Source organism: Nanorana parkeri, unplaced genomic scaffold, assembly GCF_000935625.1.
Source record: "Nanorana parkeri isolate BGI_ZX_2015 unplaced genomic scaffold, ASM93562v1 scaffold41, whole genome shotgun sequence".
Taxonomy (NCBI): Eukaryota; Metazoa; Chordata; class Amphibia; order Anura; family Dicroglossidae; genus Nanorana; species Nanorana parkeri.
In genome coordinates, this window is record NW_017306309.1 from 1,442,514 (window position 1) to 1,460,063 (window position 17,550).

A 17,550-nucleotide genomic window follows, 5' to 3' on the forward strand; every position below is an offset into this window, starting at 1 on the left:
AGGTTATCTGGTCCTAACGATTTATTTGCATTAAGTTTTTCAGGTCTTTGTTGAACCCCGGCTACTGTCAACCACTGCCGTATCTTACTCACTGAGCTACTCACATTCTTATCTCCATTAAACCTGTTTTTTTCTTGTGTGTATACTGAGGAGAAAAATTAATTTAATACCTCAGCCCAATCCAAGTCGTTTGTGATTAATCTCCCGTTCTCATCTTTTATTGAGCCTACCTGCTTTTTTCTTATCTTTTTACTGTTTATATATTGGAAGAATCTTTTGGGGTTCTTTTTACAGACTGTGGCGTTATGTTTTTCGTAATTTATTTTAGCTGCCTGGATTTCACGTTTGCATCTCCTATTACATTCCTTGTAGCTCTGGAATGCGAAAGCAGTCCCCTCCATCTTATATTGTTTTAAGTGCTAGCTTCTTTTCTTTGATGTGTTGTCTTACCATTTTATTTAGCCATGCAGGCTTAGCTCTCGATCTTTTATTGTTACCCAATAGTATGCACTTGGTAATAGCATTGTGCAATGTATTCCTAAAACAATCCCACTTCTCATCAGTGTATTTGTTAAAAATAATTTGTCCCATTTAGTGTCATACACTAGATGGCACAGCTTATCGAAGTTTGCTTTTTTAAAATTTAGTGTTCTTGTCAAACCCCAAACTTTTCTTCTCTGTACACAACATTAAAAATCATCACCCTGTGATCACTATTACCCAATGTATCCCTAATCGCTATGTGTGCAACTATGTCCGCATTATTGGAGATTAATAAATCCAGTATAGCATTCTTCCTGGTTGGGACATCAACCATCTGATCCATAAAATTGTCCCGCAACAGGTTTAGGAAATGGCCAGCCTTTATTGAATGAGTGGTTCCATTTGGCCAAGCATGCATAGAATGATGTAATACATATACAGTATCTGAAAGTACAGATCCTATTAAATCTGACATAGATATTGTAAACAGACATCTTATTTTAATATTTATTACATTTTCCCCTTTATCTATTAAATTACTAAACTTCAAGACACAGCTAAAGTGTAGCTTCTTTATACAATGTGTCCTTGCTGATCTTGAATGGGATTAAATCTAATTTCATAGATTTATAGCAGCTTTCATATTTGATATCCTTCCCTGCCAAAGTCACTTACTGCGGCCTTCAAAGTTGTATTCAGCCCTTTTTTCAGTATAAGATTCTCACAACAATTACATATTCATCCAAAATATGACCAGACTACAACAGAAAGGGTTCTTGACTTGTAGAAAACCAGCCAGTGAAAAATAAAAGTGCATAGGATAGTAGTTTTTTGGGTTCCCATTTTCCCCAGAATTTTTTTTATGTTTCAAAAATGTACATAATGCCGCAAAGACTTAATAGCAGAATATTCACTTTTGACCAGTAAATAAAATATATAGCTCCATTTACGCTTCACCGTGAGCGTTTCAGGCAACTTTGACGCTTTTATTGCACATTTTGTAAGTTTTTTCATGTGTTTTTCGCATTTGAGCATTTTTCTTTAACCCAATGTTACTACCGTTGTTAGGTGCAAAATCGTGCAAAAAAAAAAAAGCGCTTTATGTGCATTTTTCAGGCACTCCCATTGAAGCCTATGGGGTTTAAAAAGGTGATTTTGTCCAAAAAAAGTTCATATACTTTTTTGGGCTTCAAGTTACAAGCGATAAGGGACACAACACTCAGGTGTGCATAGGTACCAATGAAAATAATGGGATCATGTTGAGTGTTGTCAGGCTTGGCAAACACATGACAAAATGCTCAGGTGCGTATAGGGGACTAAATCTGCCCAACAACATTAACTAATACATATAATCACACTCTGGTACAGGGACACTGTCATGGCTTTTATAGTATTACAATATACACACCTTCACTTAGTGGCAGTGCAGTTTTCTGAATAGTCTTGTAGTGCTTGAAACAGGTGAAAAGAGAGATGGACGATTAATACGAAGGGTCCAAGTGTACATTGTTGGGCGACACACTAGGCCAGTACACCTACAGGGTTATTCACAAAAGAGTGGAGAGTTTGGAGAAGGCAGGAGAAGTGAACAATCTAGGACAACATAGCTGAACTGGAAAGTGAACTGAATTGGAGGATTTTTCCAAATCACCTATGTTGGCCTAGATTGTTCACTTCTTCTGCCTTCTCCAAACTATTCACCCTTTTGTGAATAACCCTGCTAATATATTTATTTAAAACTGTCCCTTTAATGAGGCAGCATGAGGCTATTGCCTCAGGAGGCATCTTTGGGTTACGTAGGGGGTGGCAGGCAGTGCAGCATGTTTGTTGTATACTGGTCACTCTGCTGCACAATGTTTGCAGTGTGCCTGCTGCCCCCTCTCTGGTGAGAGAGCCCCAGGTTGCTAAGAGCCAGGCAGGGAGATGAACAAGGGCCATACACATCTCCCCATCCAGCTCATAGCAACGAGTGACGTCACTGGGTATCTCAAACTACAACTGAGTCATCTTCCCTTCATGTCCCAGATACACTCCCTTGGTAAGACAGAGCTTTGCTTCCTGATATCAGAGCCTCCAGCCAGGAGAGCCGTGAGCAGCATGTAGGCCTCATTACAGGGATTACTTTGCTCCTTTAATCTGGCAGTTCATTTATTTTATATGCAGGGGGCAATCCTAACTGATTAGCTAGTGTTTTACATTTGATAGTCAGCAAACTGCTTACACCAAATAAAATCAGGGACATCATACTCCTCTCATCTTCCTTCAGAGTACTTTCACCGACCATTCGTCATGCCTCACTCATGACCCCTTCTCTGCTCACACCAGACCCATGATAAAGCACTCCTTTTTATATGCAATGGTTTTCTTGGCTGACTTAGAAGTGCCTTTTCCTCATAAGAGAATCTCACACATACTATGTTACTTAGAGGTGTAATTTGAAAAGAGTAAGAATTGTCTGGGAGAAAAGTATGGAGAGAGCCCCAGCTAGGCGAGATAGCGAATACTGTAGACTACATTGTCACATAAAATCCCTCAGTGCAGGCAGTCCCTGGGTTACGGAAAAGATAGGGTCTGTAGGTTTGTTCTTAAAGGAGAACTATGAGGTGAGTGATTTTCACTCACCTCATAGTTCTAGCCGACCTGTGACAATGAGACTGTCACAGGTCGGCTCAGTAGATCGGGAGGTGAGCAAACACATACCGGCGTTCGCTCACCTCTCGATCCTGTCACGGCTCTCTGCCGTGACAGGGGTGGGGCTGGATTCCCCCCTCCCCGCTCCGATCCGCCAGCGCTGACTGGCAGAACGGACGGGGGAGGGGGTGGGTACAGCTGGCTCTGCCTTCAGATAGGCAGAGCCAGCTGTCAGTCATGCAGCTGGACGGATCCCGGCACAATTGTCGGGATCCGCTTCAGCTGTGGCATCTCAGTATACCACGAGCAGCAGCAGCAGATTTCACCTCACTTTCTGTCCCTGTGACATGGATTTTGAAGATTTTGGGTTGTCGTGGAAACAAGGATTGGTGAGAAAGCTTCAGTGTTGACACCTTTTTGCCATGATAACTCTTACAGGAGTGAAGTTCCCTTCCTAGGGGTAGATTTCCTCTCACTTCCTGTTGTCTCAGGGACAGGAAGTGAGATTAAATATTTCTAATGAGGATACAGACAGCAGTAAAAACCTCACAGTGACCTGGAAGAAGAGGCGTGCACCCCTTGTCTGCACGTCTAACAAGAGCCAACTTCCTGTAATGTACGTACAGTACTGCGAACCAGACCCAAAAAGGCGGGCACTCCTCGTCGGCACGAGCGCGGTAGCATTACAACTACTGAAATGCTGTGTGGTACACTTTGGCTGCAGCCTGGAACCCCCTGCTGTAAAGTAATAGCCTCCGTTTGTAAGTAGGGATCGTATGTAATTCGGATGTTTGTAACTCGGGGACTGCCTGTACAGCAGAAATCTAACCACCCTCCCCAGGATACCTTTCACTCCACTCCCCAGCAGACAAGACAGAGTTGTCTTACCTCAACCACAGAAGTGGTGTTTGGCTTTAACTCTTGGACAATCAGCACTCTTTAACCGGGCTGCATGGAACAGTCCAGAATGTGCCATTTCCAGATTAAAGAAGCACAGTAATCTTACATGCTGCTCACCGTTCTCTTTGCTGCAGGCTCTAACATGAGGAAGCAAAGCATACAGAAACACAGTGCAGAACAAGGCATGGTAAGTCAGTAAACGGGAAAAGATCAGCTGCAGGAAGACCACAGACAATACTGGGGACTGGCCCTTTGCCTTCTGCATGTCATTTTCTGGGCACAGCTTCCAGAGTTCCAGTCCTTTTCAACAAAAAAATGTTTTGCTCTAAAGGAGCCATTCAGTGGTACTGGCAAAACCCCTGTCTATTATATATTGCTGTTTGTGTCCAAGCTACATTAGGTAGATTCACCCAGGGCCGTCCCTATAATAAGGCATCAGGCAGTATCTCTTTGGGTCATATGGGGGGGCATGGCTGCTCTACTACACATTGTTTGCCGCCCCCTTTCCGGCCGGAGTTGCCCAGGCTGCTAAGAGCCAGACAACCTGGGATGCTCTGGACGGCGTCCCACTCAGCTTCTGGCAACCAGTAATGCCACTGGTTGCCAGGAGCTGAGTGGGACTCACCCCCTTCCTCTATAACCTGGTTAGCATACACCCCCCTGCCTCAGGCGCCAAAAACCCTAGGGACACCCCTGGATTCACCCTCTCCATGTGTCCCGGTGACCACTGTTACCCAGACAAAAACGTCAACGTTAAAATGAAGCTGACCCACAACCAACCAATATACAGTAGTATCCTTTTAATGATAAAGATGCTATTGAACCCTTGAAATAGTTTACAGTAGAAGCCAATGCTGTCAGTTCACTAAGGCATAATATGTGTGCTATTTTCATAATTTTGAGCTACTTGCTGATTCTTATAGTCGAAAATGATTTTTACATTTCATTAAAGGTTTTTTATCACAGAGATCCACTGAATTTACTGCAGGCTTATTATTTTATGGATTGCTGTACTGTTTTGTTATGTAAAAGTCAATCGACAAAAATGATTGCACAGGTTGCTAGCTTCTAACTGGTAATGGCTGTGAGGTTCTGTGAGGTGTCTATTCAGCAGAGCAGAAATGCAGCCATTTGAGGTGAAGATAACATAAAACATACTAGTAGTTCATGTAGTCATAATGATTACACACCTGAAGCTGAAGTCCCGGGCACAAAAGCATTCAATGAAATATTTATCTCTCAATAGCCAACACTCCAGTATTTGCTCCTTTGTTATACTTTTATTGTCGTAAAAGGTCATTCAACAATGCAAAGCAATGTTTCAGAACCATGTTGGTCCCTTCATCAGGCTCACACTCGTTCTCAGCTGACAAACACCGAGCTAGTGAGCTTCTAACAAAGAAACATCATATTTACAATCAAATGGTGTGCTGTTTCTTTTACTCACTTTTGATAACCTATTATAAATAGTTACATAGTTAGACTGAAAAAAGACACAGATAGTTAACCATTTGAGTCCCCAGACCGTTTTCTTATCTCCTCGAGTCCCATAGCAATCTTTTGTTGTTGATTAAAGAAGAACTCTGGGCAGAGATAATCTTAACCCTTGCAGTAGGGCTACCCACCGAACTGCAAGGGTTAAGTGCTTGGCTTTTATTGGGAATAAAGAGTGAACAATATGGGGGGGAAAATGAATTTTCCTGTTATTTTTCCCAAGGCAACGTTTAAGGAATCTGTGTACCCCTAATGTATTTACTGCAAGATATAATCAACAAAGTCCGCTGATTTTATGTCATGTAGCGGAAAAGCTCAATAAAAAAAACATAAAAAGTGGAATTTGTCTCCTGGTATTAGAGATGTTTTATCAACGGCAGGTTATCTGCTTTCGACCTCATGTACACAGCAATGAAAATACATGAGTCCAGGTGCGGAGAGGCAAGGGCCCTCTGAGAAGGCACTGACTTTGCCCTGAGGCCAGGTGCGCACCTGGGCGATCCGTGACTGTGCTGCAATTGTCCATGGAACTGCGCTGATCGCGCTGGTGGTGCCATTCTTTTCTAATGGCACGCCAAGCAGATCATGCAGAATTCCGCCCAGACAATCGTGCATGATTGCGGCTGGAAAAAAAACGTGCAGTACGCGTTGCAAAAAAAGGTAAATTTTCTCAGCGCTTGCTGAGCGAACATAACCCCATTGAAATCAATGGGGCCGCGCGGCTACCACTGTGTGCAAGTCTGTATCTGGCCTAAATAAGAAAGGTGACAATGTCTCTGTAAAGGAAACCTGCCATGGGACAAATGAAGGCTCCAATTGATGACTTCTAGAAATGCTAGTTGCCTGGCTGTCATGCTAGCTACAATACTAATCCAGAATGAATATATGAATGAGGATTTCTAACTTTGCTGACATGCTTGTTCCATGTTAAGTTTCGGAATTTATTGAAATCAGTGGCTCAGTCAGCCAACTAGCATTTTGAGAAAGATGTCAGTAAAGCCAGCCTCTATAGTTTTCCTATGACAAGTGTACTGGCTATTTTATTTCTAATTTCCTCTTGTCTACCGGCAGCTGTCTGTTCGGTTAGTAGATTATATACTCACAATTATCTATTTCTCTGTGTCATTTAGCTGTGAGTGTTTGACATGACGTGGTCCTCCTAAGAAGGACAATGCATAAATACTGTATCAGTGCCATTGTCTCGTTCTGTATAAAGAATGAACTCATCAGTGCAGACAGTTCCGCACATTAGCTAACAAAGCAAAATGAGATATGCCAGATACTCAAGGAAGGAAATAAAAAATGTGCAGATCTTTATAGGTTTTTGTTTTTTTTCTAATTGGCATTGTAACATATTGATAAAGAGAAAAGTAAGCAAATATACTGTGGACAGTGAATATTATAGTCAATCCTACCTTAATATTGGTTTTTAGTATCAGAAGCTACAAAAACACGTTGATCACGTTGATCAAAGCTGAGGCTGGGGATTGCTGCGACAGCAACCTGCGGATTCTTGCTGCAGGAATCCCATGTGTGTTCATACAGATGCGGCTGCTGTGTCCAAATGACAGGGTGACAGTGGGCGCATCTGTCTGTGGCTGTCCATGTGTAAAGGTGCCCATACACTGTGCGATCAGGGGGACGGGCTTGCGATGATCGCAAGTACGATCTGCCTGTCCAAGATGGGCAGATCATCCTTTTTTTTTTATTACTTTACAACCATCGCAAGACTAAGGTCTTGCGATGGTTGTAAAGTGTATGGCCACCTTTATGGTACATGGTACCATTACCTGTGGATCAGGAAAGATGCTTGTCCCGGGACACAATCTCTCTGCATCCAGACGAGGCACACCTGGGACTCCTGCCACAAGAAGTTCTTGCTGCAAGAATCCCCAGCCGCAGCTTTGATCGCCATGTGCACAAGGCTTAATTTTTTTTTTCTAGCAGATAGTGAGTCAAACCTTCTTCCTATTGAAGACCTACAGGTGCCACTTTAGGGATTGTTTGATATCTGGCCCCTCTTAATGCTATGAATCTATCAACTAACTGCTACTTTACTACTATGTCCCATAATAATGCAGCGGTTGGAAGAAGGAACCAAAGTGCCAATTGGGGGAACAATCTTCTCTCTCTTGAGGTATCCAACACACATACTTGAAAGAAGATTTTACTGACCGCCTGCCGGAAACATAAGTATGAAATATCTTATTTTACAGTGTGCATGATATTAGTTCTGGTAGTCTAGGGCAGTAGTTCTCAAACAGGGTGATGTGGCACCCTGGGGTGCCTTTTGGTTTCGTCAGAAGTACCTTGAAATCTTCACACAGCGTCACGCCAGCACCATGGAAACGAATTACACTATTCCAAGCGGGGAGAAATAGAGAAAAGAACAGAAGTTTGCCTCTGTCCAGGCAAGGAATGATGCTAATCCAGGAAGGGGGGGATCCACTCAGAACAGGATATTACTTTGTCTCCATCCAGGCTTGATATGCCTCCTGTCCTCTGCCATGCTGCTACATCTGTGGCTCCTGATGTCATGGTAGTACTCTAAAGTGAAGGGTGCTTGTGACATAAACTTTGATGTGAAAGAGGGGGACTCTGATATGAAAAGAGAGGGCTCAAATTTAAATGGGGCTTCTGATGTGAAAGGGGGGCTTCTGATGTGAAAGGGGTATCCTGATATGACTTGATGTAACATGGGGGGATAAGAAGGGTGGACGCTAATAAGAGAGGGTAACTCTGATGTGAAGGAAGGGGGCTCTGATTTGAAGAAGGCTCCTGGTGTAAAGGGGAGCACCACTTTTTTTGGTGTTTTTTGCATGGGGTCCTCAAACTCCATTACATTTAAGATTGGGGTGCCTCCAGATTTTGCATACTTTTAAAAGGTGTCATGACTGAAAAAAGGTTGAGAAACGCTGGTCTAAGGTATTGGCAAAAGCAGTATACTTACTTGATGCACGCTCCCCCGGCAGTCAGCGCTTACATTGCCTCCCCTATGCTCTGGCTTGTGGACTGTCCCTCGGCATCCTCACATTCTACTTGATGATGTCAGTGGGCCCCCGATTGCCAGAGCGTAGGAGAGAAGAGGTTGCGCCTGCCCAGGCCCGGCGCTACCGCAAGGCAAGTCAGACAGCCGCCTGAGGGCGCTGCAGGGTGAGGGCGGAAAAAAACAGGGCATTTTGACAAGTACTTGTACTTGTCAAAATGCCCCGATGCTTGCGCAGGTAAGTAAAATACCTTTTTCCAGGTAGACCCAGACGAACATTTAACCCTTGCAGTTCATGGACAGCCCCACTTCAAGGAAAGTTTTTAGTTTTTTTTCCAGAATTCAGCTTTTAAAGCTCATGACATGGCTTCTTCTGACACCCGTGTAAACTAGGCTTTATTGCATGTAGACCCTACATGCCTCAAACAATCATACTCAATGTGGAAGAATAAAAAAAAGGTGTGTGGCCATTCCCACTTCAGCATGTCATAGCTGTCAGGAGTAGGAGCAGACACAAACACAGCATGGCTCCCACTTATGTCCAATGATCTTATAGACAGACAGACACAGACAACAAATGATTCTACTGATCTGCTATAAAGAAATCGGCCAATTTGCATACCCGCAGCACTGTCAGCTCTAAAAAAAATGAATAGTTTAGATCTCAACACCTCTTCCAACACAAATACAGACATTTTTAGATCGGAGGTCTTTTAACATTGTACAAATAAATAAAACATATTATAATAACACAAGGGATGGAGAAATGCATCTCTGTCTTTAGTCCAAGATATTTCACATGTATTCCAGTATACATGTATGTAGAATATTATTAATTAAGCATTTACTTTTGACATATCTGAGCTAGCACAGTACTCCGGAGACACACAAAGACTAGCACCATGCCAGAAAAATATATTCTGATACTCAAATGCATACACTGGTGACATTTTAGGGTTGATTTATTACAAAGAGCACCGAAAAAAATTAAGCTCTTGCCACCTTAGCAACCAATCAGCTTCATCATTTGGGTGTCAGTTAGACTAAAGCTCACTGGTAGTTTGCCATGGGCAACAGCCTCGTGTTCCAGTTTCATTATAAATCAACCTCTGTGATTTTTAAAAGTCTGATACACCATCTATAACACAAACATTTCTACAAGATTATCACTCATTAGACACCCATCCCCAGTTTTCATACATATTACCCAGTAACCCCATTTTACATAGCCAGACACCCCATTTTACAGCCAGACAAGGCATGCAAAGTTCACAGCTGCTATGTGGTCGCTTTTTGACCTCATTTATATCCACTACAGCGGTGTATTGATCATGACAACAGCAGTATTTATAAAAAAGGCTCACGCAAACCCAATGCTTTTCAAAGAGAAAACAAACTAGGAATCTGTGTCACATACAATACAAGATTACAAGCACAAGGATATAATCATATGAAGGTTATAGGAGGAAGTAGCTTGGAATGCAATAAAACGAAGCCAGAGATGTGAGGAGACCCGTCTGTTAGAACAAAATATATATATATGACTTGAAAAGCCACAAACTGAAATCTGACACAGTCTCTGCAAGAGAACAATGGACCTCTATCTGCCTACTCTAGTCGGAGAACCACGCACGCAGGAAATACAGTAACTAAAGGCCTATCAGTTCATATTCTGTAAAATCCAGCTGGCATCTAATTTTTTTTCCCATTTTGTATACCGTAAACACTACACTTCATGGAGGGGTGATCAAAGTGCTGTGTGAAGTACACATCAGGAAACTTCTTTTTAGGTTACATCTGTCACTCAGCAACACTTTCTGTCAAGACATAATTGACTCTTCAGAATTTTTAAAAGCTTCTTTTTTCAGATCACAAATCTACGGAAGGCTGATCTCATCTGCTGTAGCGATAATAATATCCACCATTTACAGTAATTCTGCTGCTTCCTATGAAAGAGTTTTTGCAGTAGCTTAGGTTCTACCGTGCAAGCACGTAACACGTATGTTGATCTAAGAAGACAGAGAAAGTACATTATAAACCTAATCAGAAGAAAAGTTAACATGATATATAAATTGAGTAACTTGTTTACAATGATCCCATTACTACATATTTTTAGATCAGCCTTCCTCAACCTTTCTACCCCAGGGAAGCCTGGGGTCATTTTCAGATCTCATGGTTCCCCGCTAATATTAATGTGTTTGGGGTCAGTGGGAAGAATGCTCCTTACATTGGTGGTCATTAGGAAGAATGCCCCTTACATTGGTGGTCATTGGGAAGAATGTCCCTTACATAGGTGGTCATTGGGAAGAGTGACCCTTACATTGGTAGTCAGTGCAAGAATACCCCTTATATTGGTCAGAGAAGAATGGCCCCCTTACCATGGTGGAAAGAATGTCCCTTACGTTGGAGATCAGTTGGTAGAATGCCCCTTACATTGGTGGACAGTGGGCAAAATGTCCCTGTACATTTGAGATCAGTGGGAAGAATTCCCCTTACATTGGTGGTCAGAATGTCCCTGTACATTTGAGGTCAGTGGAAAGAATTCCCCTTACATTGGTGGTCAGTGGGCAGAATGTCCCCGTACATTTGAGGCCAATGGGAAGAATTCCCCTTACATTGGTGGTAAGTGGGAAGAATTTCCCTTACATTGGTGGTAAGTGGGAAGAATTTCCTTTACATTGGTGGTCAGTGGGAAGAATACTCATTACATTAGTGGTCAAAGAAGAATGTCCCCCTTACCACGGAGGGAGTTATGTCCCTTACATTGGTGATCATTGGTAAGAATGCTCCTTACATTGGTAGTCAGTAGGCAGAATCTCCCTGTACATTGGAGGTCAATAGGAAGAATACCCCTTACATTGGTGGTCAGTGGAAAGAATGCCCCTTACATTGGTAGTCAGTGGACAGAAAGTTCCTGTACATTATAGATCAGTGGCAAGAATCCCCCTTACATTGGAGGTTAGTAGGAAGAATGCCTCTTACATTAGTAGTCAAAGAAGAATGACCCCTTACCATGGTGGTCAGAAAGCCCCCCAACAGACAGCTAAAAAGATGATTGGTGCCATTCCGTTGGCTTTTGCAAGTGGTACTGAACCCAGAACTATACAGGCATCATCAGATAAGAGGTCAACCAGCCACAGCTCAAGGAACCCCTAGCAACCTCTGGAGAAACCCTGGGGTTCCACGGAACCCTGGTTCTTGTCAAAAGACAAGGAATCACCATCTACAGAACAGCGAGCTGTAACATAAACAGAAAGCTTGGGCTAACCATATATAGAAGCTAAAATAGCATTTTGTCAAACAAAGGATGGAAGACATATTTATAGCAATCTACACAATGGGAAGGAACATAGCATGACACATCAGGGAAGCCCCATCCTATAGTATCATTTTCCAACCACAGTCAGGGGAGACCCCCAAGCACTGTAAATGAGTGACAGCTCCTGTGAGCTGGGAAATGCACTTACCTCCAGGAGCAGTGACAGCAAGAAGAATCCAGCACACTGCAAACTCTTCATGTCTCAATCACTCCCTTTAACCTGTGATCAGCCCTTCTTCATGTAGCATCAATACCCCCAGATCTCCAGAAATCTGATGAAAATAGCTGTCCAGTGCCCCAGGATCGCTGCTCAGTCTTTTACTTCTTATTGTGTTCCATCTGTGAACTCACATGCTGGATGTCAGATAATTAGGACATTCAATAAGGGAGCAGAGTCAATAGGATCGATGCTGGGACTCCTTGGCTGCTTGGAAGCTCATCGTCAGCAGATGACAGCTGTGGGTGTATCAGCCTCTTGTCGATGCCACAGTTTAGGCAGATCATGTGCACAAGATGACACAGGGCTGAGATCTGGAGGAGGGCAGGAGGGGGGATAAAGGCGACAAGAAAGGGACAGGCAGCCTGGATGTTTAACCTCTCATGGAAATGATATTGCAAAGATGGAAACGGAGAGAGTGGACTGAGGATCACAAAGTGAGGAGGGGATTATGATGACATGGAGGAGGAGGAAGAGGGGAGTGCCAAGCCTACTTCTCTGTTGTGTGATCTCTAGGAGCAGCTAGTAAGCACATCCTTTAATATAAACATCTTTTATTTCAGTTTCAGTGATCTGACAGGCATATGCTAATGACAGAGATCATGTTCAGAAAAGTGCTGAACTCTTTATGATCCCTGTTTAAATGGATCCTCTAATGGTGAAAAATAGGTGCACTGCCATTTGCTTTTAGGGCTGTGTCATCCTGATCCTTGCTTCACTACCAAGTGAGTCATTGTCCAGTAATACAGGACTGTTCAACTTTCAGACTGCATGCTTCTTCCTGGTCAGTGATTCAGTAGGCAGGAAAGCTTGGATCAGGCTAACACAAAGCCTCCACTTTAAAGCCCAGCAAACCAAAAAAATCATACCTTTACAGTGCGGCTACCCCAGCACTGCAAGGTTAGGTGCTTATATTTTTGTCTAGCGGAATGGGGTAAAGCAGATTTACTTACCTGATTCCCGCTCACTACGCTCCGGCTGGTGGCTGTCCCTCAGCATCCTCAGATGCGCTTAGACCAGCGCTTCTCAACCTTTTATTAGTCACGGCACCCTTTGAAAGTATGCAAAATCTCAAGGCACCGCAGTCTAAAATGTCACCGATTTTAAGAGGTGCCCCATGCAAAAACACAAAAAAGTGGGCTTCCCCCATCAGATTGCCGTGCCCCCTTCAATTCAAGATTCTCCCCCTTCATATCAGAGTCATCCTTTGCATCAAGAACCCCCCTTCACATTAGAAGCCCCTCTTTCATATCAGAGTTCCCCCTTAACACCAGGAGCCCCCTTCACCCCAGTCTTTATTAGCCCCTTGACATCACAGTCCCGCTACCACAAAATTTTGAGGCACCCCGGGTAAGCCAGAAGGCACATGTAGGTAGGTGCAGTATGGCCAACGGCCACTAGATGCCCCCATGGGGCCCTGGAGATAGATGCAGCTCTGGCCTAGGGAAGCTCTGTGTCCCAGGAGAGTTGATATATAGGGGGCGCCCGAGAGGGGGGAGGAGGCAGAGAGTACAGGAGAGCAGAAGTAAGAAAGGTGTCAAGAGTGCCAGAGTGAAGATTGGGTAACTAAATCTGCTTTATTTGAGCCAACTAGACAAGAACAAGTATTTAACTCTTGCAGTGATGGGGTATCCCCACTGTATTTTTGGTTTGCCCAGAGATAGATTTTAACCAGTTGACATCCGCGGTGTTAAACCCCCTTCCCATCCAGGCACTCAAGGCTTATTTTCAAGTTTTTTTTCTGTACTGAAATTGCTTACTGATTTTACTGTGCACCGTGAGCTTCCCACAATGTGCATTAGAGGGTGCAGCAAGTCAGATAGAGCCCACCCCATTTCATGGCTGGAGGACATCCAGCATCTTCTACCTCTTTCCTCCCAAGCCTCACTGTCCCTGGCCCACCACTTTCATTCATTGTATTTTAATTCTTTCACTCATAGAGGCTCAGCAAAACATGTATGTTTCCCTTATTTTTTGTTATGAAACATATCAATAAAAATTATGACAGTCATAATAGTAAGTAGACACCCCAAGGTGAGCTCATTTTTTTGCTGCAATTATTTAGAAATGAAGAAACATGCCAGCATTACATTGAGGGGGTTTAAACATGGAGTTTGGTAATAGTGCACTAGATTCATTAAATGTACAGGTCATACACAGAGGGAGGAGGGGGAGATAGATTATACATACAGTGAAAGGATGGAGATTAAGGGGTTAATATACAGAAGTGCAGGGGTTATAAGGGAGGTGAAGAGGTTATAATACAGGTCTCTGGAGAAACAGGATAGAGCTGACATATACAGGAGATGAGGGGTATGTGAAAGGGTTAAAAGCAATCCACAACCTTTAGGGTTTGTTCAGTATAGTTGCACAGTAAAATGCTGCATGTGTCTGCTAGGGCCCGCTAAGCCATGGTGCATTACGTTGTTACAACGCCAAGCACTGTTTACTTTATTAAACTTTATTTGGAGTGCACAATCTGTACACTTCATTCAGGTGCCTGCGCAGTAGCGCGGTCTACTGCATTACAGTGTGGTGGCCAGCAATACGGTCTAGTGCGTTTCAAAGACATGATGCATGTCTGCATTTTTTTCTGCAGGGCACCCCACCAATAATTGTTTTCTATGTACCGTAGCGGTGACTGGCATTGCTGAATGAAGAACACCAGTCACTGCATCTAGTGTGAACAGCCCCCTAGAACCTGCTACTGCTGCTGCTGCTTTTAAACTAATAAATGAATGATTCCTTCATCCATTCATTTATTCATTAAATCCTATTCTATTTTCTCCACTTCCTCTGTTGTGAAAGTAAGGGGAGGGCTCACCAGTGTAAACATTGCCATGTGATCCCTTGGAAGACCAAGCACTGCGAACGCATGGCGCAGAGCTTGTCCATCAAGCGGATGATCTCCCATATCTAATGACAACGGGAGCAGGGAGTTTATGTTTATGCACACACATAAACATAAACACGGGAGGGCGTACAGGTATGTCCGCCTGCCTCAGTAGGGTGCTGTCTGGCTATTGTAATGAAATGGTTAAAAACATTCAATGGCAGTTCCTATATTTCTACACTCACAGGTTCCCATGATTCCCACGTGAGAGTGCAAACATCTCCTAGTGCAAAATCACTAATTTGTGTTACTGCATGGGATTGTTGGGTGATTGTTAGGAGATTAGTCCCATGAGATTAATCCCTTAGGGTATAGTCAAATGGGAAAAACACTCCTGAGAATCTCATAAATGAGCAAATGTTGACTGATTCATCTCCTAATCCTATTTAGGTCTATGGAGGGAAAAAATGGAGATATATCACCAGTAGTTTCTGTTATGTAAGCTCTCAGGAACAGGGTCCTTCTTATCCTCTCTAATGAAATTGTATTGTAACTGTCTCCCCATATTTTGTAAAGCGCAAACTGCTGTCACTATATAATAATGGTAACTTTGAATGTGCCACAATACAAGCGATAGCATGACTAAAAATCTCCTGTGTAGCCTTAGTGTTTAGATTTGGTGCCCATTTAGGAGATGGGGTTGGGCGAGTGCTGGGATCAAAAATAAATAAGATAAGGTTTGCACAGCCTAAAAGAAAAATATAGCAAATCAAGCAACACAAAAGAATGGGGTGCTGTAACAGCCAACAATAAGGTAATCGATAAGTCAACATACCACATATTTTTTTAAAAATTAGTATATTGTCACATATAAATAGCCATGGCATAATATACACAAAAAATATACAGTATATACTGAAATTGGATAGTACCCCATAGACCATCTAATGCTATACAGAAAATGCTGACTAAAGTATAAACTATACTTGAGTAATTTTTTGGGGGAAATAATCAATACAAACATAACAGACACAAGAGTACAGGGAAAACAATAGGAAGAGCAGCGGGCTCCGTGTACTGATGAAGGTGGTAGACCAGCAACATTTGGGGGAAGAACCCCTTTATAAAGCCAAGTGCCACCTGGGGTGCTGGGATCCTCCCGTAGACCTGGATAATGCTTACTTCTAGGTTCTTGTTGTCTATGCCCACCACTTATCACAGAGAATGTATTTGCAACCCTATTGGATCATGTATGTGGGTGTAATAAAATAAGAATATCTACACAGGATTTGTTTTATGCCATTTATGTGCTATTGGGGAGAATAACCTTCACTTCTGTTCCAATATACACAAGTGAGAGCAAGTTTCTCCAAAGTAATGGGAATCCCCTCTTAGCCAGTTGTCACCAGAACAGATCTTCTCATTGGAAAATCTAATCTTGTTCTGATGACAACTCAAATTTCACCAAGACATAAAAAAAGAGGGAATTTCCCCAGCAGGGGGTCAGGCAGCAATAAAAACCTGATAGACATTCTAATCTTCCACAGCTCTATCCTAATGATCTTTGCTCATTGCTCTTTTATTGTTTTTTTCTGGCCGCACACATTACAATCTGAGAGTACTTACAAAGAAGTATGTGGTGTGAAAGCCTACCTGACTAGATATAGATTAAATGGATTGTTTTAGTTTCTATATGTTCCTATTTGGTCATTACTATGATGGGCAGCCTCACTAACCAATGGGAATGTCTGGCTCCACCAACACACACTTCTCTTTCGTTTGATCCCCCGCATCACCATTAAGGTGCTGACAGCAAGGGAGAGGAAGTCCTACATAATCTTCAACGTCTGAGAACTCTATCCCTGTCCCCAAGTGCTAGGTGTTCAAAGCTGCTACATGGGAAGCAAGTGAGTGAATTAAATTCTCCCCTATACCTAGAAGTAATCAGTATGTCACCAAACTCATACCAGCAGAGCAGCAGGACATGGTAGGTATAAGCTGCTGGTGGTACCACCATTAAAGTGAACTTGTTACTTTGCTCTACATAGCCAACAAGCATTTTGCTTTAAAGGACAACTGTATCTTTCTACAATTGTCCTTTAATAAATTCCTAGAGTCCCTACCACTAGAACAAATTCTCCAGTGGTTACTCGGAGTATGGCTTAACCATCTGAATGAATGATGCCACAATACGCATGTGCAGTACAAAGAGGCCATTTTTTGGACAAAGGCTGTGCGGTTCTGGTCCGATCCTTGCAGTAAAGGGACTCAGGGGTTGTGGGGGCATTTATTAAAGGACAACTGTACAGCTGTCCTTTAAGTTATCTTGGCTCTGAGAGATGTTCAATATACTGTTTGGATGCACAAGCATGTCCCCAAATATATAAAATACCAAAACAGATCATCACATTAATTAGCATTCTAAATATCAGATTAAATTTGATTTACAATTTTGTAATATAGTAAATATTATAACACTTCATTATAATGATAGACAATAGTAAAAGTAGATAAAAAGATAGATTTACATTGTTCAGAAGAGCTGGATGAAGAGATCAGGGACAGTAGGAGATTGGTTTGATAGCAACATGATGTTATTAACAGCTTCTTGGCGACCTCTTAACTAGGATTTCTTTTTGATTCTGACTACCCTGCACTCTGTGAAGACTTCAAAGAGAATACTTATT

At 42.6% G+C, this 17,550-nt stretch overlaps 1 protein-coding gene across 1 annotated transcript in view; it reads right to left on the reverse strand.

Annotated features, from left to right (window-relative positions):
• VOPP1 (vesicular, overexpressed in cancer, prosurvival protein 1) overlaps nucleotides 1-12,094 on the reverse strand; it is a 63,191-nt gene extending 51,097 nt beyond the window's left edge. The window contains exon 1 of the mRNA XM_018571290.1: nucleotides 11,962-12,094. Coding sequence (XP_018426792.1) covers nucleotides 11,962-12,012 — 51 coding nt within the window. The 5' untranslated portion in view covers nucleotides 12,013-12,094. The remainder of the gene's footprint in view (nucleotides 1-11,961) is intronic.
• Nucleotides 12,095-17,550: the final 5,456 nt, after the last annotated feature.